At 35.0% G+C, this 24387-nt stretch overlaps 1 protein-coding gene across 1 annotated transcript; it reads left to right on the plus strand.

Annotated features, from left to right (window-relative positions):
* Positions 1 to 923: 923 nt before the first annotated feature.
* LOC116141015 (protein MOR1-like) lies at positions 924 to 17409 on the plus strand. Its single transcript, XM_031426577.1, is given in 52 exon segments — positions 924 to 1205; positions 1364 to 1469; positions 1589 to 1712; positions 1864 to 1943; positions 2045 to 2222; positions 2316 to 2380; positions 3058 to 3140; positions 3242 to 3327; positions 3522 to 3635; positions 3903 to 4022; positions 4883 to 4985; positions 5217 to 5353; positions 5741 to 5806; positions 5901 to 6018; positions 6119 to 6165; positions 6854 to 6925; positions 7083 to 7190; positions 7283 to 7388; positions 8428 to 8540; positions 8756 to 8843; positions 9046 to 9146; positions 9337 to 9444; positions 9573 to 9678; positions 9748 to 9827; positions 9910 to 10059; positions 10197 to 10272; positions 10716 to 10840; positions 10933 to 11043; positions 11122 to 11271; positions 11402 to 11476; positions 11574 to 11655; positions 11760 to 11854; positions 11933 to 12034; positions 12125 to 12199; positions 12284 to 12379; positions 12464 to 12565; positions 12676 to 12777; positions 12866 to 13048; positions 13128 to 13239; positions 13360 to 13555; positions 14505 to 14640; positions 15126 to 15256; positions 15354 to 15423; positions 15596 to 15754; positions 15837 to 15933; positions 15936 to 15998; positions 16058 to 16151; positions 16300 to 16456; positions 16551 to 16667; positions 16827 to 16922; positions 17057 to 17128; positions 17221 to 17409. Coding segments are annotated over 52 exon segments (5682 nt in total). The 5' UTR covers positions 924 to 1045.
* Positions 17410 to 24387: the final 6978 nt, after the last annotated feature.

The following is a 24387-nucleotide window of genomic DNA, read 5'->3' on the forward strand; positions in this document are numbered from 1 at the left end:
TAATTATATACCGTGAAATATATATAAACACGGTGCACTTGGTTCATTATTCTGATACTTTGTAAAATAATATTTTTAAAAAAGTAAAATTAGGTGGTTATCACGAAGTAGGATTTGAAAATTAATAAAATACCCCCTAGGTTTGTTTATTTACTAAACACCCCTATAAAATATTAAAAATTAATAAAAACACCCCCACACACCCATTAAATACTGACAGCTGACCACCACTACCGGAGAGTGGCTGGAGTCATCGTATTGGTGCACGACTGATTGGATCTTGTCGGTCGTATGCCGATATGACATTTTTTAGCTAGATCTAACCATTGACAGCCATATCTGGCTGCATTTGGTCGTCAACGACGGCTGTATCTCGGCCATCATTGACGATTGGCTACGGCCAAAGATGGCCAGATCTTTGGTTGTAGATCTGGCCGAAAAAGGCTAGATCGGTTCACCACCGGCCAAATCCAACCGATAGTACACCTTTATACCAGATTCCGATCAGCTTCCGGCGGTGGTGGTTAGAATCTGACAAATGTAGGTTGTTGGGGTGTTTTTGTCAATTTTTAAATTTTTTGGGGTTTCTTGTGAATTAATAAATCTAGGGGATTTAAAAAGAATTGAATAATATAGAATAATATTTTGAGAATAAGGAAATAAATGTGTATTTTGGGTAGAATAAGGAATAGAGGACAGGAAAATTTGTCTTCTCCACCTGATTGGTTACTGTTTCCACGCTCCGCTCCCAGCGCGTGGGAGTGACTTAATATTCAAAACGTACAACCCAAAATACCCCGCCCCTCTCTTTCTCTCTCTAGATGTAAGATAAAGATATTGTACCCTCGTTTTGTCATTTCGTTTGTCACTTCGGAGCCGGCTCTCGGCAAAACAAAAACAAACCAGAAAAAGAAACCAAAAAAAAAAAAAGAAAAAGAAAAAAGAAAATCAAAGCGAACAAATCAAATCAATTCAAAGGCGAAGACAAGGAAGCTAAAACGATTCGTTTTGGCGGAGACGACAGAGATCGGAGTCGTGAGTGAAAATGTCGGAAGAAGAAAAGCTATTGAAAGAGGCGAAGAAACTGCCATGGGAAGATCGATTGTTGCACAAGAATTGGAAGGTTCGGAACGACGCCAACATTGATTTGGCTTCGCTTTGCGACTCCATTGCTGATCCTAAGGACGGGCGTCTCAGAGAATTCGGTGAGTTTGATTTTTGATGGAACGTGTTAGATCTGATTTTGATTGGTGTTTGTTTGGATCTGATTTCAATGTCATTGTAGTTGTGAAGTGGTGCGGTGTTTTTGTTTTGGTTAATTAGGTTTTGAGTTGTTGATACGGTGTCGTTTTGGTTGTTTTAGGTCCGTTATTTAGGAAGACGGTGGCGGATTCGAATGCGCCTGTGCAAGAGAAGGCGCTTGATGCGTTGATTGCATTTTTAAAGGCCGCGGATGCGGATGCTGGCAGGTGAAGAAGTTGAAATGCTTGTGTTTTTTTTTTTTATTGTGAATGGGTGAATAAATGTGAATGAATTAAGTAAATTAATGGTTTTTGAATAATTTAATTGAGGTTTTTTTGTTGTGTAGGTACGCAAAAGAAGTTTGTGATGCGATTGCAGCAAAATGCTTGACGGGGAGGCCGAAAACAGTTGAGAAAGCTCAAGCAGCGTTTATGCTTTGGGTTGAATTGGAGGCTGTGGATGTTTTTCTTGTATGCTTCTTCTTCTTTTACTACTCATTGCATTGCATGTGCTTTTGATTCATTAGTTGATGATTATTTAAAGTATGAGGACAGTGTACACTGTTAAGGGAAGTTTTAAGTTTTAGGGTTTATGTAATTGGGTTTTATCTGGGAATTGTAGGATACGATGGAGAAAGCAATAAAGAACAGGGTTGCTAAAGCAGTTGTGCCTGCTATAGATGTCATGTTTCAAGCTCTAAGGTTTGTGCATGAATGAGATCTTTGTGGGATAAGTATGAATACGTTGTTGGATATTGTTGTTTGTTAGTCTAATTAGGATTCTGTTGTCTTTTTTTAATTAGTGAATTTGGATCAAAAATTGTACCTCCGAAAAGAATTTTGAAGATGCTTCCTGAGCTCTTTGACCATCAAGATCAGAATGTGCGTGCATGCTCTAAAGGACTGACTCTTGAACTTTGTCGTTGGATTGGAAAAGACCCTGTGAAGTCAATATTGTTCGAGAAAATGAGGGATACAATGGTATGCCAAACTTTAAGTTGTCAGTACTTGGCATTTTGTGACTTACGTTTCAATTGGAAGTAATTAGCATTTCTGTCATTCTGTTGTTTGAAGAAAAAAGAGCTGGAGGCTGAGCTTGTCAGTGTTATGGGGACAGCTAGGCCAACTAGGAAGATCAGGTCAGTGCTTTGTTGTGAAGAAGTATTTCTTTGTTATAACAGGATAAACTTGTTTTTGTAGGATGCATTCAGACCCTTTTTGCTGATGTTCTGGTTACGCTTTATCTTTTTATACTCTTGTTTGAGCTCCTCTCTATTTTTGGTATTGTGCTGTCTGTAGATAAAAGTTATCTCATCAACTTCATAATGTAATACACATGTATATATTTAGTGTTATCCCTTTTTTAAAAAGAAATTTCCTTGTTTTTCAATTTTGTCAATTACCTGGAGCTACATGCATTCAAGCCCATGTGCTGGTATGATGTGTTGTTTTCAAGTCCACTAAATACTGAATATGTAATTTTTGTGAGTCAGGAGTTCTGTTGGGTTTTGTTAATGTTCAATTGTCTTCTTTTATTTGTAAATTAATGTCTACCAATCTGTATTAAAAACATTTGTCTAAGATGTGTAGGACCGTTTTAAGGCAAAACCCAGGATGTTAGTTAGTCTAGAGTGTAATTCATCTTGTTGATCAAACAAAGTTGGTGGTATTTGTATGATAGTGGTATTGTTATATATATTTTGTATAACATGTCCTTGTATCCTGTTGTGTTACTTGAATTTAAAATTGATTGAGCAGATCTAGCTGGTCAGTTTTGCCATACATGTGGTGGAATTAATTTATATATAATTTTTAGATCTGAACAAGATAAGGAGCCAGAACAGGAGACTGTGTCTGAAAATGTGGGTCCTGGTGCTCCCGAAGAGTCTGCAGCTGAGGGTATGCCATTTTCATTGAGGGACTATGGAGTATGGAATTTATGATCTTGTTATTGTTTAAGAGTGTTTCCTAGTGCCTCATATGTTTTCCTTTTTTGCCAGCTCCTCAGGAAATAGATGAATATGAACTCGTTGATCCTGTTGACATATTGACACCTTTAGAGAAATCTGGTTTTTGGGAAGGAGTGGTAAGTGCTCTCTCTTTGTGTTTTAATATGTATTCTTTTTTTTTATTGATGTTTAATACATCTCTTATCTTTATTTTGTACGTAATTGTGATCCCATATTTTTCTGTTGTTAATGGCTTTACTACTTTTTGTTGTTGGTATAACTCAATGTTTGTCATGCTTATTTTGTTGTAATAATTTATCTGTCTTTTTAGAAAGCTACCAAGTGGTTAGAACGGAAGGAGGCTGTTGCAGAGCTAACCAAGCTTGCTTCAACAAAAAAGATAGCCCCTGGTGATTTTTCAGAAGTTTGCCGGACCTTGAAGAAGGTATTCTGATCTTTATAACTGAAGTGAACAAGTTTATTTTTGACACACTATATTTTCACTCATTGTTTCTGATAGCAGATGGGCTAGTGAGGGCAGCCTGCTGCCTTTTTAATATTTGATTTCTGCTATTTAGAATGCCTTATATTCTGTTTTGTCAATGTTTGAATATACATATGAATATTGCCTCATATTCTGTTTTGTCTATGTTTGAATATGCCTTACATTCTGTATGAATGCCTTACATTCTGACCAGGTGTTTTTGTGCAGCTTATAACAGATGTGAATATTGCTGTTGCAGTTGAAGCCATTCAAGCTATTGGTAATCTTGCCCGTGGTCTTAGAACCCATTTTTCTGCCAGTTCACGCTTTTTATTGCCAGTTTTACTTGTGAGTTCTGTATCTTTACACCTTTCCATGTTTCTTCTGATATAGTTGGGATTTTTTGTCTGCCTATGTTTCTCTTTAGCAATCTCTTCTTTCTTCCTTGTTTTCCAATAAGACCCCTACAAATGTGGAGGCTTTCCATGTCTAGCATAAAATTAGTGCAAAAGAATAATTCTAATGTATGTATTCTTTTTTGTTTGGGAGGCAACCTTTGACTTCCCCCCTTGCTTGCTTGCATTTGTTTGTACTTTCTAAACCAGTGCTTCTTACTAGAGAAACTTGATGTACTATAATTTCATATTTTCAACTTGTATGATTTTGTACTTTTTTAGTGATAAGCCATTTTTTCTCCTCTTTATGATTCTTTGCCTGTGCTGCTGCATGATGGCTGTTCTCTCTCTCTCTCTTCTGGCATGAACAGTTATTAGGTTTCTTTAAGATCTTTTTGGCTGTGTGATGACCAATTAGAAGTTAGGTCTTCAACCCTTTCTTTATCTTAATTCATTCTTTTGATGTGTTAGATTCCATTATTGTTGAACTGCTGATTGTAAAGTGTTGTCAATATAAAAAGAATTTTTGTTTATGATGTTTGTTAATGGAATGATGAATCGAATGACATTTAAAATATAGTATGATAGTTTAATTAGTTATTATTTTTTCTTGAGAGAAGCTGTTTGTGATGTAGACTTTGTAATATCACGATTTACAAAATTTCTGTGATGGTTAATTACTAATGGTTTTGTGCCCATGTTATAGAAAATGTATTTTAAAAAAATATTCTTGTACATAATTCTTCACTAGCTTAATAAAGGGCTATTTGCAGTCAATTTATTGCTGGTCTAAACAAGTTTCTTCTTCTGTAGGAAAAATTGAAAGAGAAAAAACCTACGATGGCTGAGGCACTTACACAAACTCTTCAAGCAATGCACAAGGCTGGGTGCTTAAATCTCGTTGATATTGTTGAAGGCAGGTTTTTTTTCTTTCTATTGTGAATAGGAACTTATAACTTCTTAGAAATGCAAATTTCTTCAATTGTCTTTAATTCAATGGGTGTTTTTCTAGAGACATAGCTCTCTCATGGTGATGAAATGCATTGCTGTTTCTGGGAGTTCTGGGCTTTTGAAATGAATTATTGCACTTATTGTTCGATAGATGGTTGACTGTTACATTGATTGCATTTGCTACTGTCTACTGCAGATGTTAAGACAGCTTTAAAAAATAAAGTTCCGCTTGTGCGCTCAATGACTTTGAATTGGGTGACATTTTGCATTGAAACAAGTAACAAAGCTACTATTCTAAAGGCGCATAAGGACTATGTCCCTATTTGCATGGAGGTCAGTGAATCTATAACTTAAGTTCTTCTTTCCTTATGCTTTATCTTTCTTTTTCTCTGAATTTATCAATCATCGGCACTTATGGTTCTGCTCTATTGAAGTTTGGTACATCAGATCCTTCTGATTTCACCGCCTCTGAAATATGGATAGCTAAAAAAATGAAAAATTACTGAATTTTTATTTATTCTCTTGGACATGGTTTTTGGATGATTATGATTTGCAGATTAAGATAATCATCTATTTAGATGTGTGATTTCTGTTGCGAACAATATTTCAGCTGTGAATTCATAGTTGTGTACATGTGTGTTTGGACATCTGAACTTTCTTCAATTACTTTTTCTGATCTTTTCTGTAATATGTATAAATAAAACAAATTGAATTTTGTAGAGCCTTAATGATGGAACCCCAGAGGTGAGGGATGCTGCTTTTTCAGCTTTGGCTGCAATAGCAAAGGTAATACTGTCAAATTTAAATTCAGCCCTCCGTTGGTTCTGATTAAATTTTTCATTGTAGTAAATTCTTATGATATTTTTTTTTCCAACTTTAGTCTGTTGGCATGAGGCCTTTGGAGAGGTCACTTGAGAAACTTGATGATGTTAGAAGAAAAAAACTTTCTGAAATGATTACGAGCTCTGAAGGTGGTGTCTCCACTAGTTCAGGTTCAGGTTTGTTTCTTTTTATTTTTTGTTTCAATCCAGTAATCATTGCAGTTAATTTAGTGTTTTAAATTTTTTATTCTGTTTATTTCATAAATTTTTTATCCAGTGGTGGCTAGGGTTCCTACTTCTGGTGGAAGTGTGCCATCTGTGGAGGTTGGTTTTCTATAATTTTTTATTTTAACAGTGTCACTGTATTTTTTCTATCTATTCTTATATGGTTATTGTGCTTTATTTTCTCTCTCCATTTTCATATGGTACTCCTTTGACTATATTATTGTTCTTTATCATGTGTCTTGGGTTACTATTTCTGGACCAATAAGGCCTTAAACTTTACATTGGGGTGTTTGTCAACTATGCTGTAACTTGAAAGCCCAAAACAGGAGTTAAAAGTTATAGATTACCTGTGCCATAGTGGACAAAAAGGATCACTTATTTATCAGTCATATTGTGGTCTCTTTATATATATATATATATATATATATAAACTTAAACGCATCCTTTCCTGCTGCTTTCTTGTTCAACTATTTTGATGAATTTGTGGTAAATCCTTATTTTCTACAAATCCTGGTTATGAATATTCTTTTAAATTTGATGTAAAAGACCAAAAAAAATTTGTTATTGCAATCAAGTTCTATAATTTGCTCGAGAGTTTAAATTATTTTCTGATTACTATAAAGGAGTTATTTCATGTGTTTGCAAGTCAATAACTTGTTTAATTATTGTTTTTTCTTATGTATCCATAAATATTACAGTGTTATGATGTGTGTTGTACACAACATTAATCAGTCCATCAAATTAGTTGCTTTTACTAATATTATATATTAAATTGAAATTTATGCAGAATTCAGGAAGTTCATTTGTTAAAAAGTCTGCGGCAAGCATGCTTAGTGGGAAGAGGCCGATTCCAGCAGCAGTGAGTTCTTTATTATTATTATTATTATTTTTTATTTTTTTTCCTTTTCATGTGTCTTTCTACCAGAGAAAGATACGTTACTCTTGAAAGTTTTGGAGGAGTGGTTATTTCGATTTAAAATTAAATTTTTCACTATCATGCTGATGTTCCCTGACAGCCTGCCAGCAAAAAAGGAGGTCCAGTTAAATCTGGTGCCAACAAAAAGGGTGATGGAGCTGGACGGCAAGAAACTTCAAAATTGGTTGAGGCTCCTGAAGATGTTGAGGTAAACTAATAACCTGTTAGTCAAAGCTTTTGATTTGTATTTGGCCTGATAAGTTTATGATTTTTATGTCTTTAATTTCTCTTGTTTTGCAGCCAGCAGAGATGAGTCTTGAAGAGATTGAAAGCAGAGTAGGCTCTCTTATTCAGGGAGATACAGTAGGTCAATTGAAGAGTGCTGTGTGGAAAGAACGCCTTGAAGGTTGGTTATTAGAATCCTTTCAATTCTCTATGTTACTTTTATTTCTTTTCATTTACTTGATAAGAAATATGAAAATTTTGTTAAAACAAAGAGTGCATTTCCAAAATGAAAAAATGTTTCACTAAAGAAAGACTAGCCTGAGAAAGCGAAATGATGACATAAAGGTGTATATTAATTGACCTGATATTTGTCTATTTACATAATCTATTTCTAAGCTGTGGCATGAGTATCTGTGTTTATGTGGGTGGTAAAATTTGTAGCATATGCTTTCTTGATCAATTTGAAAATACCTGTAGATATACTATATACTTTGGATTGTGGAGTATTTGTGAAAACCTTAATGCCTAGTAATTCCTGCATCTTGTACTCTGGTTATCTAGATTGGTAAATTATATTATCTAATGCTGTTGTTTGTAATCTGTCACAGTTCATGTGAAATGCTCCAGTTCAGATGACTTAAGTATCATATGTTTGTCAAAGTTGGGGATACTTATGTTACCATGCTTTTTTATTTTTTCACAGTTTTTCTCAAGTAAACAGATCAGCAATAGAAACACCGTGACCATATTCCTGACATATGTGTTTTAGTTCTTAGCTTCTTTTTATATTAATAGTGTTTATTTGAACTGTCCCATTCAGAGATATGAAAATAATACAGTAGGAGTATCTAATCAGCTTAAGAAGAAAAAATTATCACCTTCAAATTTTGGGCAGATAACTTTTGGTCAACCTTTGGAGTTACGATAGAGTGGCAGAGTTTCAAAATAAGCTCTGAAGTGAATCATTGAATATGATTTTCATATTTGCCTTACTATAGTGGTTGCACTTAACTAATTAATTTGTTTGCTTCAAGATGTTGACCAATATGTTTGCCTTGTGTTTTTTATTGAATCCAAGTTTTTGCCGAAAAAAAAAACAGTTCAAATGTGCTTAATGTGATGTCATCTTATTGTTTTGGTGTAGTTATTTATTTGTCTTTCTTTGTTGTTTATTGAATTTTATTACTATTTCTATGGTTTCTATTTGGCTTGTGTTGCAGCAATAACGTCTTTAAAGCAACAAGTTGAGGCACTAGAAAACCTGGACCAGTCAGTGGAGATTTTGGTCCGTTTGCTTTGCACTCTTCCTGGTTGGAGTGAGAAAAATGTTCAGGTATATACAGGTTTTTCTTTTTATATCAGTAGATTTTTTTTTTGTTGGTGAGACTTATTCTCTTTTTCTGACAGCTAGTTCACTCCCTTGTAATTCTTGCACATTTTTGTTAATGTTTCTTGTTTCTTATTAATAGAAAATTTATAGATTTATTTTTGCCTTCTTTTTCATAGAATTTTCAAATAAGAAATTATGGCATTTGATAAACAATGCAGGTTCAGCAGCAGGTTATTGAAGTTGTCACTCACCTAGCTTCTACTGCAACTAAATTCCCGAAGAAATGTGTTGTTCTTTGCCTTCTAGGTGGGTATTAGGTCTCAACTACATGTTTCTTTCGTATAAATCCAATAGCTCACTGCTTTGATTTGCTTGGTCGTTCACTAAAAGTGGATTGGGTAGCAGTCTTTCAGCTTAATTAATGTGCCCTTTTTCTAGCTTGACAGAAATAGATGCTTTGAATGTCCTCAACTATTTACTTATCTGGTTATATTTGCCTAATTAACAGGTATCAACGAACGTGTGGCAGATATCAAGACCCGTGCTCATGCCATGAAGTGCCTCACTACTTTCTCTGAAGCAGTAGGTCCAGGATTTATTTTTGAAAGAGTAAGTATGAAATTTTGGTTATCATCAGTGTCTAAAGTCATCTCTGTACAGTAAGTGGTCTATGAAGCATCTTTGTTTCTTAGCAAAGAACAAGTGTTCTATGAAGCAGAGATGAATAATTCTTCTTTTTATGGGTGTGTTTTGTTATTCAATTTGGTCTTAAAACTTACAGTTTAGACTCCTTCTGTAGCTTTACAAGATCATGAAAGAGCACAAGAATCCTAAGGTTCTTAGTGAGGGAATACTATGGATGGTTTCGGCTGTTGAGGACTTTGGTGTATCACATTTAAAACTCAAGGTTGCAGTTCTTTTTAAGTTCCTTCTCTCTTTTATTATGTCTCTCTTTTATTATGTACTTTAATTTTTTCTTGCGATAATATTTTATTAATTTTTTTAATAAATTGATATACAATCATTCTTCCACAGGATTTAATTGATTTTTGTAAAGATATTGGACTTCAGTCCAGTGCAGCAGCAACTAGAAATGCTACTATTAAGTTATTGGGTGTTGTACATAAGTTTGTTGGTCCAGGTAACCGGTCACTTCTCACCATTTGATTTAATTTCATAATTAAGGTTCTAAGACTTCACTCTTCTGCAGACATTAAAGGGTTTCTCACAGATGTCAAACCCGCACTGCTTAGTGCACTTGACACTGAATATGAAAAAAATCCATTTGAGGTATACTTCAATTTGGTTAAAGTTGTACTTAAAAAATGTTTTTCTTTCATAGAATACTAACACACTCCTATAACATTTTCAGGGCGCTGCTGCAGCTCCTAAGAAAACTGTTAGGGCATCAGAGTCCTCTTCATCTGTGTCTTCTGGTGGGCTAGATAGCTTGCCACGTGAAGATATAAGTGGAAAGATCACACCCACTTTGCTGAAGAGCTTGGAGAGCCCTGATTGGAAGGTCTGGTTGCTCAACATTTATAAAACGAGCTTGATATGTTTTCCCTTGTGTTTCTTGTCAATGCTGTTATTGACAGATGTAAAGTTCAAATAATTTAAATTATTTTCATTTGTCATGCACACTTTTGCTTTTCTCAGGTTCGTTTGGAGTCTATTGAAGTTGTTAATAAAATCCTGGAAGAGGCTAATAAGCGCATTCAGCCTACTGGAACTGGTACAATGCCATAATGCAATGTGTGCCTATATATATGTTTATTGTTTTACACATGACACAATTTTGAGCCATTGGATTAATGCATTTGAATAGTTAAGATTAATTATATTTGTGTCATTTCCAAGTTTTATTGCCATAATGCAATGTGTGCCGATATATAATTTTTGTTTTACACATGACACAATTTTGAGCCATTGGATTAATGCATTTGAATAGTTAAGATTAATTATATTTGTGTCATTTCCAAGTTTTATTGATAGTGCAAGTTGAATTGAATCTTAGCCATTTGAAGTCCATTGATCCAATGACTTAAAAAACTAGAAATTTTATTTAGAAAAGTGGTGCCGCATTGTGTTTATAAGTAAAAGCAACCATGTTATGCTTGCCTTTTTTCTTATAAACATTTGAATATGCTGATCTGTATTGCGTCAATTGATTGCCAGGGGAATTATTTGGTGCTCTTAAAGGGCGTCTATATGACAGCAATAAAAATTTAGTTATGGCAACTTTGACTACTATTGGTGCTGTTGCTTCTGCAATGGGGCCAGCAGTCGAGAAGTCAAGCAAGGTTTGTGCACATGCAATCATCATGTTTTTTAAGGTATATATGTTGGTGGTAATTTAGAAATTTGAAGCTTAGCATGAACCGCTTTCTTGCAGGGCATTTTATCAGATATTTTGAAATGTCTCAGTGACAACAAGAAGCATATGAGAGAATGCACTTTGACTGCTTTAGACTCTTGGCTTGCTGCCGTTCATCTGGATAAAATGGTAAATGTTTGTCGCATTTTATTTGAGGCAATTCTGATGTCTTATTTTCATTTTTCATGATTAATTTTTTTGTTGTAGGTTCCATATATTACAGCAATACTGACAGATGCTAAGATTGGTGCGGAAGGGCGTAAGGATCTTTTTGATTGGCTGTCAAAGCAACTCTCTGGATTAACTGATTTTTCTGATGCTGTACAGCTGCTGAAACCAGCTAGCTCTGCCATGGCGGTAAGTTCTTTGAAGAAAGATAAATGCTAGTCATCTCGACCTATTATTTTTGCCTGATTGCCAGTGTTGCACGCATTGTTTATTAATTCCCCCCTTTTTGAACTACATCATTTTCTGGAATCTTTATTAGGATAAATCATCAGATGTTCGAAAGGCAGCAGAAACATGCATTGTTGAAATCATCAGAGTTAGCGGACAGGAAACAGTACGTGTGCCATAAATTTTCTGGTGCTTTAGCATTCTTTTGAGATTGATGTTGTACTTTAACTTTATTTTTTCTGGATTTATATAACCTTTTTCAGATTGAAAAGCATTTGAAAGATGTGCATGGGCCAGCTTTAGCTCTTATTGTTGAAAGATTGAAACCTTATGGGGGATCTCATGGTGTGTATTTGGTAACCTGGTTCTTGTAATTTTTCCCCTTTTTTTCCTTTTATATTTTTTATGCTAATTTCTTTTGCTCTTATTATCACTTGAATCTGCAAAAGCAATTTCAATGGGGCCTACATCCAAAGGCAGCTCGAAGGTTGCAAAATCTACTTCTAATGGTTTGTTGAAGCATGGAAGCAGGACAATATCTTCGGTATGTTTTACATGTTTGAGTTACAACCATTTCTGAATTTAATGAGGGTGTTGAGTATTTGTTTGATGGCTTGGACAGAGGGGCATTCCAACAAAGGGTGCAAGGCCAGATGCAATTATGTCTGTTCAAGATATAGCTGTCCAATCACAGGCTTTGTTAAATGTCAAGGATTCAAATAAGGTATTGATCAGTTTAATTTGAAGCATTGAATATTGTGTGAAGTGTTAAATATACCGCAAACATCTTTAAAATAAGCATTTTTATTTACAGGATGAAAGGGAGAGAATAGTTGTTCGCAGATTTAAGTTTGAAGAGCCACGGATAGAACAGATCCAAGATCTTGAGGTTTGTTCTAGGATTTATTACTAGAGATATTTCTTTGTTTGCTATAAAAAAATAGTCATGAGACAGAATGTGCCTTTGTTGCAGAATGATATGATGAGATATTTCAGAGAGGATTTGCATAGACGTTTACTAAGCACAGATTTTAAGAAGCAAGTTGATGGGCTTGAGATGCTGCAGAAGGTGGTCTTCTCACAATTTTGGTTCTTGAATTTATTTCAAGTTTGTTAATATGCCATCTTAACCGAATATAGTTTTCAATTACAGGTGCTCCCATCTATACGAAAGGAAATTATTGAAGTTCTGGATATACTTTTGAGGTGGTTTGTTTTGCAGTTCTGTAAATCTAACACAACTTGCTTGCTTAAGGTATAACTATTTTCTCGCTTCCAAACATTTCCCTTTCAATCATTTTGTTCCTCTTAAGTGTGCAGCGTTTTGAGATATAATGATTTACACTTTTCTATTGTAATATTCAGGTGCTGGAATTTCTTCCTGAACTTTTTGATGCATTAAGGGAGGAAGCCTATGCTTTGACTGAATCAGAAGCAGCTATATTTCTTCCATGTTTGATAGAAAAGGTGCATGAATTTTCCGTAGCAAGAATTCCATAAATATCTGGATGTCAATTGTTACCATTTTGACCTTTTTTATTTTAATGTACTGCAGTCGGGGCATAACATTGAGAAAGTACGAGAAAAAATGCGCGAATTGACAAAACAAATTATCAATTTTTATTCTGCTACTAAAACACTTCCTTACGTTTTGGAGGGTTTGCGTTCTAAAAATAACCGTACTCGCATAGAGTGTGTTGACCTTGTTGGATTCTTGATGGAGCATCATGGGGCTGAGGTGCAAGAAGAGCACTTTTATCTTGTTTCACGTTTTTGAATGTTTTCTGGAAAACTTATATATGTTCTCTGTTTAACAGATCAGTGGACAATTAAAATCTTTGCAAATTGTCGCAAGCTTGACAGCAGAACGTGATGGTGAAATAAGAAAAGCTGCTCTAAATACATTGGCTACTGGTTACAAGATTATAGGTGTGGCATAGCATGATATTACGTAGTTGCTTTAGAGTTTACCTGCTATTGTTCTTTTATTCTTTGATTTTTGCTCTTCTTTTTCTTTGTGTTGAGTTATTTTCTTTTTCCCTTTCCCAGGTGAGGACATATGGAGATATGTTGGCAAGCTCACAGATGCTCAAAAAAGCATGTTAGATGATAGATTTAAGTGGAAGGTCCGAGAGATGGAAAAAAGGAAGGAAGGAAAGCCTGGAGAAGCGAGAGCTGCTTTAAGGCGTTCTGTCAGGGAAAATGGGTCTGTTTTTGAATCTCATACTTGTGCATCTAAATGTACCCATTATTGGACCAAAATTAATTTCTTTGCTGTATCCATTCTTAATTTTTTAAATCATATTTCAAGGTATTTTCAATTTAATTTTTAAGCACAATGTTTCACCTTTTCACTCTAGATGTTGATGCATTGAGAAAAGTCTTAGTTGTCATCTGTTTAAGTTATGCTGTACTCTGGTGTTATTGTCGTTTTCCTGTATACTTGAATTAGAGAAATAAGAAAAATAATGCAATTGCAAAATTTTAAGAAGTTTCTTCACTGTTTTGTGAGATAACTAATTTCCTTAGGGAATTTCAATATGGTTGGTCGTCATTCCTTGTGATCCCTACAGTTTTCTTGCTGCTGGTTGTTGCTTCTTGTGGAACTTATTATGCTATTTAATTTTTTTATTTGTTCAGATATATGTACTTTACTGTAATAATAGCATGGATNCACGTCTGATGCAGAGAAGAAGGAAGGCAGATGCAGGTTAAGTTTTTGCTGAGAATGGAGTGTGTTGTTGAGTCGTAAACGAAAGGTTTAGGATGCTAAGTTTCTGGTTTTTTGCGAAGGCTCTGATACCATTTGTTGGTTTCAGCCGAAGAACATTCAGAGAGAGAGAGAGAGATGAAAACAGAGCACCAAAAAACAATTTTTGCAAAAGCATCAGACCTTTCATTAAAAAAACAATATATAACACATATCCACTCTCTGCTAATTACACCAACTATAGCAGAAGTTACAGCTTTCAAATTCAAATTTCAACACAACATTACAGTAAACTTACTTCTAATGAACTTACTTAAATACCCTTTAAAAACAAGATAACCAATTACACAAAAACTCTCCCATGCACGTTAAGTTACTGCTGCATGAAACATTCTGCATTTTTCTAGAACACAATCCTGCAGACTTGAGTATTTGATGCATTTCCGGCAAGGCATCACTGCATCAACAGAAATTAATATTGTTTCAATTCCAGGAAAAACTATGGCCATTCTGAGCTTCGTGTGGAGAGACATTTAATGCCCCCTACACTAGCTGGTGGTAATGGTCCCACGGACTGGAATGAAGCCCTGGATATTATTTCTTTCGGTTCACCAGTGCAGGTTTCCTACTTACCTTGTCTAATGTTGATTTGTTTTCATTCTTAGTGTAGTTTCTATTCATTTGCATTGAATATCAGTATTCTGAACCATGTCCAAGGTTGTCTAGCCACTAAGGGAAAAAAGCCTCTTATGTATGAGACTTGTGCACTATGATTCTTATTGCTACTCGTTATTTTCTTAACAAATATGGAGCAAGTAAAAGATCACTTAGAATGCCAAATACTCTTAAAATGTAAATCACTAAAACTCAAATTTCTGCCGGGAATTATTTTTCAAATATTCTTGAAATAATAGATAATACCTATCTTTATTATATTGTCTCTGTGCATCCAAATCTATATGTGTAATGTTCTTAAATTTTAAGGTTTGAAAAATTAATTGTGGATAGGTGTCAATTGTTCTTTTAGAAATTGTGAATATTATGGGATCCACTTGCATCAATTTCAATGAAGAAAAGTTCTTTAACTTTAAACAATGTGTTGCAGTCTGTTGAAGGGATGAAAGTTGTATGCCATGAATTGGCACAAGCAACTAGCGATCCAGAAGGTAGTGCAATGGATGAACTTGTGAAGGATGCAGATAAACTTGTTTCATGCTTAGCAAATAAGGTAATGTAATTACAAATTAGTCCTTCCTTTCTCTTTCTATTGTTGCTCCTGCGTAATTGAACTGTTAAACATAAAATCATTATGTTGTAATATGTGGTTTTTTTTTTCTTTTGACTTCAGTCTGACAGGAGCATCATCAAGGTCGTGTAAATATGTTCTTAACACACTTATGCAGGTATAATGTAATGAAAAATCTGTCCTTTTGTTTATGATAATATTGTAAAAAGGACACTCAGAATCTTTCGACTGAGGATATATAAATTCTTCTACTTAGTCTTCTTAGCTGTTAAACTCTGATTCATGGAATCATTTTGCTGCAACATACTAACTTTTTGAACTTTGTGCAGACGTTTCAAAATAAAAGGCTTGCTCATGCTGTCCAGGAGAGTACTCTTGACAGTCTAATTACTGAGCTTCTACTTTGGCTTTTGGACGAAAGGGTTCCTCATATGGATGATGGTAGCCAACTTTTGAGAGCTTTAAATGTGTTGATGCTTAAGATTCTGGTAAAAACTTATCTGAATTGATTACATTTTCTATAATTTGATTGTATGTTTCGCTTAATTGACTTGGGCATTGTTCATACAGGATAATGCTGATCGAACATCGTCCTTTGTTGTCCTTATTAATCTCTTGCGTCCTTTAGATCCCTCAAGGTGGCCTTCACCTGCAACTAATGAGTCCTTTGCTGCAGAAATCAGAGGTTTTCTGATCTGGTTGTAAAATGCCTCATCAAACTGACAAAGGTATCTTTAATTGTTGGTGCCTTTCTGCTTTGCTTTCTGGGACTGTTTTGACAAACCATTGGGGTGGAAGTACTATATATGATGTCGATCTTGACCGCATTCTTCAAAGCATTCATGTATACCTGCAAGAATTGGGAATGGAAGAAATTAGGAGAAGGTATATGTCTAACTGTCATCTGCTCCTTTTTATTTTGGGGAGGGGGGATTGAATGCTCTGTGTTGTTTTCCTGATCTCAGTGCTCTTATTTTCATTAACTGACATCTTTACTGCTTTCCATTGTCTCATGTAATAATTTTTCAAATAGAGCTGGAGCTGATGACAAACCATTGCGTATGGTGAAAACTGTTCTACATGAACTTGTTAAGCTCCTAGGTGCTGCAATCAAGGGCCACTTGTCAATGGTTCCTATAGACATGAAACCTCAGCCAATTATTCTTGCCTATATTGATCTTAATCTTGAGGTAGTAAAGTAATCAAACAATCATTTTATTGGTTTGATCTATATAAGATATTCTTTTTTGGTTGACTCTTTTTCCTTCTCAATAATCTTTTCAGACTTTAGCGGCAGCAAGAATGTTGACGTCAACTGGCCCTGTGGGTCAAACTCATTGGGGTGATTCAGCAGCCAACAATTCGTCGTCTGCTACAAATTCTGCTGATGCCCAGTTAAAGGTAATACTTGTCTTTGTAGGTGATCTTCTACGATATTCCTTATTCCTGCTATATATATTTCTAAGACATTCTAATGATATTCTTTGTGCAACCATTATTTCTTTTCTTTTTTCTCCTATTGTAACTCAACGATGTTTTTTGGATGTACTGTATCTGCAGCAAGAACTTGCTGCAATATTCAAGAAAATTGGTGATAAGCAGACATGCACTATTGGTCTCTATGAACTATATCGCATTACTCAACTATTCCCCAAAGTAAGTATTCTACTCTGTCGTCCCTGGATACTTCAAGTTTTCTACAGTAACCACTTGGCTTAGGTTGATTTATTATTATTTTAATTATTTTTTTCCCTTTTATTCATACTAAAATTTTGTAATGTTTATTTCAGGTTGATATATTTGCTCAGCTCCAAAATGCTAGTGAGGCATTTCGCACTTACATCAGGGACGGTTTAGCACAGGTTAGTATTACTATCCTTCGTAGTAAACTGTGTCAGGTATCTAGGTTGTTAAAGTAGTGTACGTTAATGGGTGCTATTTAATCCTGTTGTAGATGGAGAAGAATGCAGCTGCGGGGAGTGTCATTTGGATTCAATGTCCTCTTAGTGAGGATTTCTTCTCATTATATAGGCACAAATGTGCAATATACAAGGCTAAAATCAAGCCTGAATTACAGCAGAAAATCTGCCTAAATTACAGCCATGAAATCTGTTTATACCAAAACTATACATATTCTGACTAAATAAGGAAGTGTATATATGTACAACTGGTGAAAACTAATTAAGGAAAGCGTATCATGGTGACATCCCCCCTCAAAGTGATGCTGGTCGGTCAAGAAGCATCAATTTGCCTACAAGAAACTGATGNCTGAACGAAATAGAGAAGCAACAGGAACAAAATAATAATAATTAAACAAAACAAACAGTAAACAAAGAATGTAATACGCGCGATTTACCCTGGTTCACCCAATGTAGGCTACGTTCAGCTGAGTCAATATTATTGCAATATGCCTCACTTCTCTCGTTTACAATGAATGAATTGTTCTCACACACATAACAAGAGAAAAGTATGTTTATATACTAGTTTTAAGTGATTAAACCTAGTTTTACAAGAATTCCTATTCCTAAGCCCAACCCAAAAAGGAATTAATAACTTAAAAGGAATCCTACAGCGGTTATACATGGAAAAGCCCAAAACCGCCTACTTCAGCATCCGTTACCCATTAATGCTGAAGTAGTCGACAACTCCAACAAGTTCCTCCCAAAAGACATGATTTTAAGTCCAGGTACAGAGGTTGAAAGCTTGGTGGAAATGGATTTTGGTCTACTTTCACTGTCAACCCACTGAATCCTAAACCTATCCATTCAGGATTCGAGCTCTTGATCAACGATGCAAACGACACGATCATTCCATTCATGTTGTTGGAACTGATTATAAGATACTTCAGCCTGGAAAGCTGACTGATGCAGCCTGGTAAGTTTCCTGTGAAATGGTTTCCTGCCAAAGAAAGATACTGGAGGGAAGATATGTTACAGATTGAACTGGGAATGGATCCTTGCAAAGAATTCCGCCTGATGTAGAGTACCTTCAGGTTTTTCAATTTGGAAATATCCGACCAAAGATGGCCTGTTATGTTGTTGAAATCCAGTGCTAAAATTTTCAACTTGGAGAGGTTCATCAGAGGAGGTATTGGCCCCTGGAGGAAACAATTGGAAGCTTTGAATAGAGTCAAAGTAGTGGTGTTGGCAAAAGAAGTTTGAAATGATCCAATAACTTGAGTTGATGAGATATCAAGAGCTAATAATCGAGGCCAAGGAGTTGCAAAATGGAATGCAAATCAATGATAATCTCAGAGTTGTTTTCCACATAAAGTTCTGTCAGTTGAGGAAGATAAGGGATTGGACCCTGTAGATGTGATTTGGTGAGATAGAGCCTGGAAAGAGAAGTGAGATTGGCTAATTCTCCAGGAATCGGGGATGCGAAAAAATTGAAGTCCATCATCAGTACAGAGAGATTGGTGAGGTTGAGAAGCTGCTTTGCAGGAAGTTTTCCTGAAATCCTGCAATTCGACAGCAGAAGACGCTGGAGATTGGACAGAAAAGATAAAGGATTAGCCCACTGGTTTGAGTTTGTAGCCTTAGAAGGGGGGATCCACACCTCTCAAACTTAGTACTCTAAGATTATGAAACCCCGAAGAAACTAAAGATGGCAAAGAAAGGTGGCCTGCTATATGTAACCATATTCAGCACCAGTGTAAATCTGAAGTGAGGATGACAAGTGTTAACCAATAGTGGAAAAGTCATTGCCATAAGAACATGAAACATCAAGGTGTGTAAGCAAAGTAAGGTTGGAGAATTGGGTGTAATGGAGCCATTAAACATTGCATTGGAAAGATTCAGTAAGTGAGTTGTGAGTGGAAAAACCTGAGGGGAGTTTGTGTACATTAGTTGTGAAGTGAGGTCAAGATAGGTAAGATGGTAGGGAAAAAAGGGGAAATGGTGCCATTAAGGGCAGTAGATTTGGGCTGGATTGGAAACAAGCTCTTTGTTCATTATTGATAGAACATTCCGAGAGTGGATTGGGGTTCCTGAGATTGATAGAAGAAACATGAATGATTCCGAGCATGATTCCATGCCAAGTGCAGCAGTTTTGGCCTTGCCATGAAGACAACAGATTTCCGGGTCAGTAAGCTGGATTTGATGTAATAAGCTCCCTTTCATGATCATGGAACATATTATGAAGAAAAATTGAGGAGCAGAATTAGTACTTCCAAGGAAACAAGATTTTCAGTTTCATGTTGTGTTGTGGTCTAACTGAATAGTTGGACACTTTTAAAGATGCCAGTCTTCTTTATATTTATATATATTTTTTTTATGATTCAAACTGAGTTTAAAATTGAATATATCAAGCCACGACTTTTGGAAAGTGAGAAATAATGGACTTTTGCGATATAGGTAACTACGACTAAGTAGTTCAAATCCCTATTTTGTGAGAGTAACCAAGTCTGCTAACCTTTAGTAACACGTAATTTTTTTGATATATTATTTCAGATTGAGATAGGACATTTGACTAGGTTAAATTTGAAATTGTGTTAAACTTTCCTAAATTCAAAAGACAGTAAATGGTTTGTTTTTAAAATGCAGAGTGATGCAAACAGAGGCATGCAAAGAGGTGACTTTTGAGTAAAAAAAAAAAATAATAATTAATAATAAAAATTGGACTTCTTATCCTTTAGCTTTTACCATTTCAATTAGGAGGTGAAAATTACATACTTATGGACATAGTAAATGAATCAAATGTAAAATATAAATATTTAATAGATAAGAAATTAAGTTTATTGAATTCTTTATTTTCTTCCACTTTCATCCCAAACCCCCTCAACCATTAATTTCAGGCAAGATACCATAAAGTCTTCGGTGGTAAAATTAATTTACTAAAATTTTAAAAACATTATTTCGATGACTTTTAGCTTCATCTGTTTTATAAACATTACAAATAATTATGCAAAATATATTTAACTTATGTTATTTTTATTTGTTTGTAATTAGACCATGTCAAATTCAGATTTTGCAAGCAACTGTTACTGTTATAACTAATACTATATATATTAACATAACAGTTTTTAGTATACCCAAGTATATGCCAACCAGCGATCCAAGAAGACATCAAAAAACTTAAACAAGTCCATTAAAAAAAAAAAAAAAAATCTAGTCATAATCATGAAGTTTATAATATTTTATAAAAGAGCGTGATAATAACATTATATTATTAAAATCCGTACCGAGTAAAAAAAAAAAGGTTAGTACTTAATTCGATATTTTACATCATTTTAAAAAAAAAAAAATAAGAGTAGTTTAAACACGTAACTACCATAACTTAGCAATAAGGTAAAGTTAGCATGATAAACAAATAATTTATAACTTATTTAACTATCCTTGGTAAATAACAATGGCGACAACTGACAACTCCATTGATTGTTCTAATGTTTGCTTCTATGATTGTAGAAAAAAAGATAAGTGCTCAATTGTGGGGAAATTACCCAACTTAGAATTCTATAATATAATTATAGTCATCGAATAGAAACTACTTTAAAAAATGATTTATAATAAGAATATCTAAATGTTATAAACACATGATGATTTTAAGAGATTTAAGTTGAGTCCTCTTTGAGTGTTAATGGGATAATCATTGGATACATCTAAGGTTCAAACAACTCAGTGAAAAAAAAAAAAAACAAAACAAACAAACGTGGTTGGTCTATATGCCTACTGGCGAAATTGACAAATGGAAGTTGTCGCCTACCCACGACAATGAGGGCACTCTCAAAAACAGCTTACAGGCGACTAGGGAGATGCCAAGCGTTTATAAGCGTAATTACGAAGCAAGTGGGACTCAATTGGGTTGTTCAAAGAACCTTGTTTCTTGTAAGGGTTTGGATTTGGACATATATATATCCACTAATTCTAATAATTCCCAAATATTAAGTTTTATTAATCTTTTTTAAAGGATATAAACGTAAAACCATATACTTACTATTTATACCCTAATAAAAAATATAAAAAATTTGCTTTAACATATAATCTTTCCTTTCATCCACAAATATTTTCTTCTATTCCCCCAAATCTCGAATCATATTTAAAGCAAGCTAGGTTATACTTGATAATAAAAATTAATAAGTCTAGTATTTTCAAAAGTTAATATGTATCCCGACTATTTTTATCTCCACACTTTTTATAAGGGTTATTATCAACCAAAGGTTCAGATGACACTTTAATAAAAAAATTAGGGTGCTTATGATTTAGGGAATGTTGGATTAATAGAAAGATAGTTACCAAAAAATCTTTAGAGAAATGTATTAGTTGGTTGGAATAAATTGATAGGGTGGCGGATCCAGCACATGGCCACCCCTAAAATTTTTTTTTTAATATTAATAGTAATTATATATTTTGGCCCACCCTAAAAGAAATTCCTGGATCTGCTACTGTAATGGTATGTATGTTATAATAATAGTTTGGTTGGGAGGATAAATGAGGGGGTATGTATATAGATTACTAAATTGCCCTCTTTTTAAAATAATAATATAATATATTTTTATTCTATTATTTTTAAATTATTTTTTAACCCCTATATTTAAAATTTTGCTAAAAAACCCTAGCCATATAAAACTTTCATTTGTAGCAAAATCACCTCCACCCACCCAACCACTATGGCAGCACCGTAATGGCGCACGACGACCGGATTGGCTGGTCGTGCGTCGGTTAGGCCTAATCTATGGCCAAAAACGGCTAGATATGGCCGTTCACAGCCAAACATGTGGCCCTGAAATGGCGGCCATTTCATGGCCAAGATCTGGCCTTTCATGGCTAGATCTATGGCGGTCACAGCCAAATATGGTCGTTTTCGAATGGATCACATCTAAGTCCGAAAATGTCCTTACCAGCACATGACTGCAAGATTTGTTGGTCTTGCCCTGATATGATAACTTTCGCAGGCGGCAGTGATGTGGCTAGCGGTCAGCGGTAGTCTTGGGTGGTTGGGGGTATTTGTTAACTTTTAAACTTTTTTGTGGCTGGGGTTTTAGCTATATTTTTAAATGTAGGGGGGTGAGCTAATTGTTATTGGTAGACATATGAGGGCAAATGGTCCTAAATGATTAAATATAAAGGGTAAATAGTGTCAAAATTAAGATTACCTCGATAACGGTAATCTTAATAAACCCCTTGGGAAGGTAATCTGAATTCCACCAACATTATCAACAGTAAACACTATTTACAATAAATAATTACTTAATATTTTATTATTTGACAACCAAACGGTAGAATCTTGAAAATTAAACAAAGATTACAGGATTAATCTTATATCACCCCGAAGCAAATGTAACCTTATAAGTATAGAATATAAATATTAGAAAAGACAATGAGAGGACACTTAACAGTGCAAAACCCATAAGAACTTGGATATAGCAAGTTACGATATTTAGTGTGTTAGCGGGTTGATAAAGACCCTCTCACCCTCACGTTCATAACATTGGATATCATTATATTTTCTTAAGTTATACAAGAAGATTGATCCACATTCCTCATCCTTAACAGAAATCGTTGTCAATATCGAGGCGAATGAGTACTCGTTGTTTTAAATGGGCACCAGGAAAGAGCAATAAGTAGCTTCCTTCTCTAGCAACCAATTTCATGCTGCAAGAATCACGTGGCTAGTAACTCCCTCAACATCACCTCACATCACCTTAGTACTTTTCCATTGTAGTTTTTGTTGTTTCTCTGTGATACTTACAATCAAAAGTTGGAACCCCAGTTGAAGAATTACTGCGAATTTATTCTTTGAATTGTACAAAGTTTTTCTGGGTTAAGCCCATAAGAACTTGCACACTTACAGAAAACACACTGAATTTCGTACTAAGCGTAGGCACTTATCATGTAATTTTTTCAGAACATTTTCTATGTATTTCTGAACTATATTCTTTTAATAGATCTAACAAAGAGATTGTAATTTATGATTATTTTGATATGTGCTGATGTTCTAGTATTTTGATGTATTTAGATGGCTAAGCTGTAAGCATTTGAGATTGTTATTTTAAGCCTGTTTTCTCAAGCATTGTATGATTCTGAATGCAATCTGATCAATGACCTTCCAATAGTTCTTCCTCCAGTTTTTTTTTTTTTTTTTTTTTTCATCAAATAAAGAATCCCAAAAAAGCCCACAAGCCAACACCATAGCCGATAATTACAACTGCGTAAAACATCTTCTCCCACTAGGGAGCCTCAACTTGAGCACTTTCTGAACTTATTGATTCTAGTAACACCTCCATACAAGAACTTGTTTCCTATTTATGCTACTCCATCTATATCCACTGTGTCAAAGTGCTGCCCTCTTGGAATTTTCCCACTCAAATTGTTGTAGGACAAATTAAAAGTTGAAAGCTAGTATAGCAAAGTGATTGCTATAGGAATCTCTCCATTCAAGTTGTCGAAGCTAAGTGTTGGAGATCCTACATCGACTAGGCACACTCAAGCCAATGAATTTATAGGAGTAAGCAACCCTCTCACTCAATAAAGCCTTTTGCGTGAGGAGTTAGACCCAAAAACCAACAAGTGGTATCAGAGCCAACCCCATTTGAGTTGAGTGATTGACTAGCGGTGGACTACTTAACTACCTCCATTCAGAGGCAAGTGGACCATATGGGCTTGACAGTGAGGGGGACTAGGCACGCTTAAGCCGATGGGTTTATAAGAGTCGGCAATCTTTTCACTCAATAAGGCCTTCTGGGTGAGGATTTTGGCCCAAAACTAACAGTGCGGTCTAGTGACTCCAAGCCAGACATATCACCGATGCTCATTGGGATCTCACCAAAGAGCTGATTGTGTGAGAGGTTGAGCATGTAGAGTCCCTTCAAAAGGCATATTTCTGTTGGAATGTTTCTTGTAAGAGAATTACCTGAGAGATCTATGCCACTAAGATATGTGCAGACGATCTTATGTGCCCTTGCTCACCATGTCTAGCTCAACCCTAGTGTACATGTATGAGATGACATAACCAAGAAGATTTCCATCTCAAGTTCGAGTACTCAGCATCTTTAAACCATTTAGTCTTTCGGGGATGGGTCCGGAAAGCTTGTTGATCAACAAATCTAGATATTGCAGCTTCTCCAGCTTGTTTATCTCCTGTGGAATTGAATTGAAAAAAAATTGATTCTAGCATAAGAATT

The sequence above is a fragment of the Pistacia vera genome, unplaced genomic scaffold (genome assembly GCF_008641045.1).
Source record: "Pistacia vera cultivar Batoury unplaced genomic scaffold, PisVer_v2 Contig39, whole genome shotgun sequence".
NCBI lineage: Eukaryota > Viridiplantae > Streptophyta > Magnoliopsida > Sapindales > Anacardiaceae > Pistacia > Pistacia vera.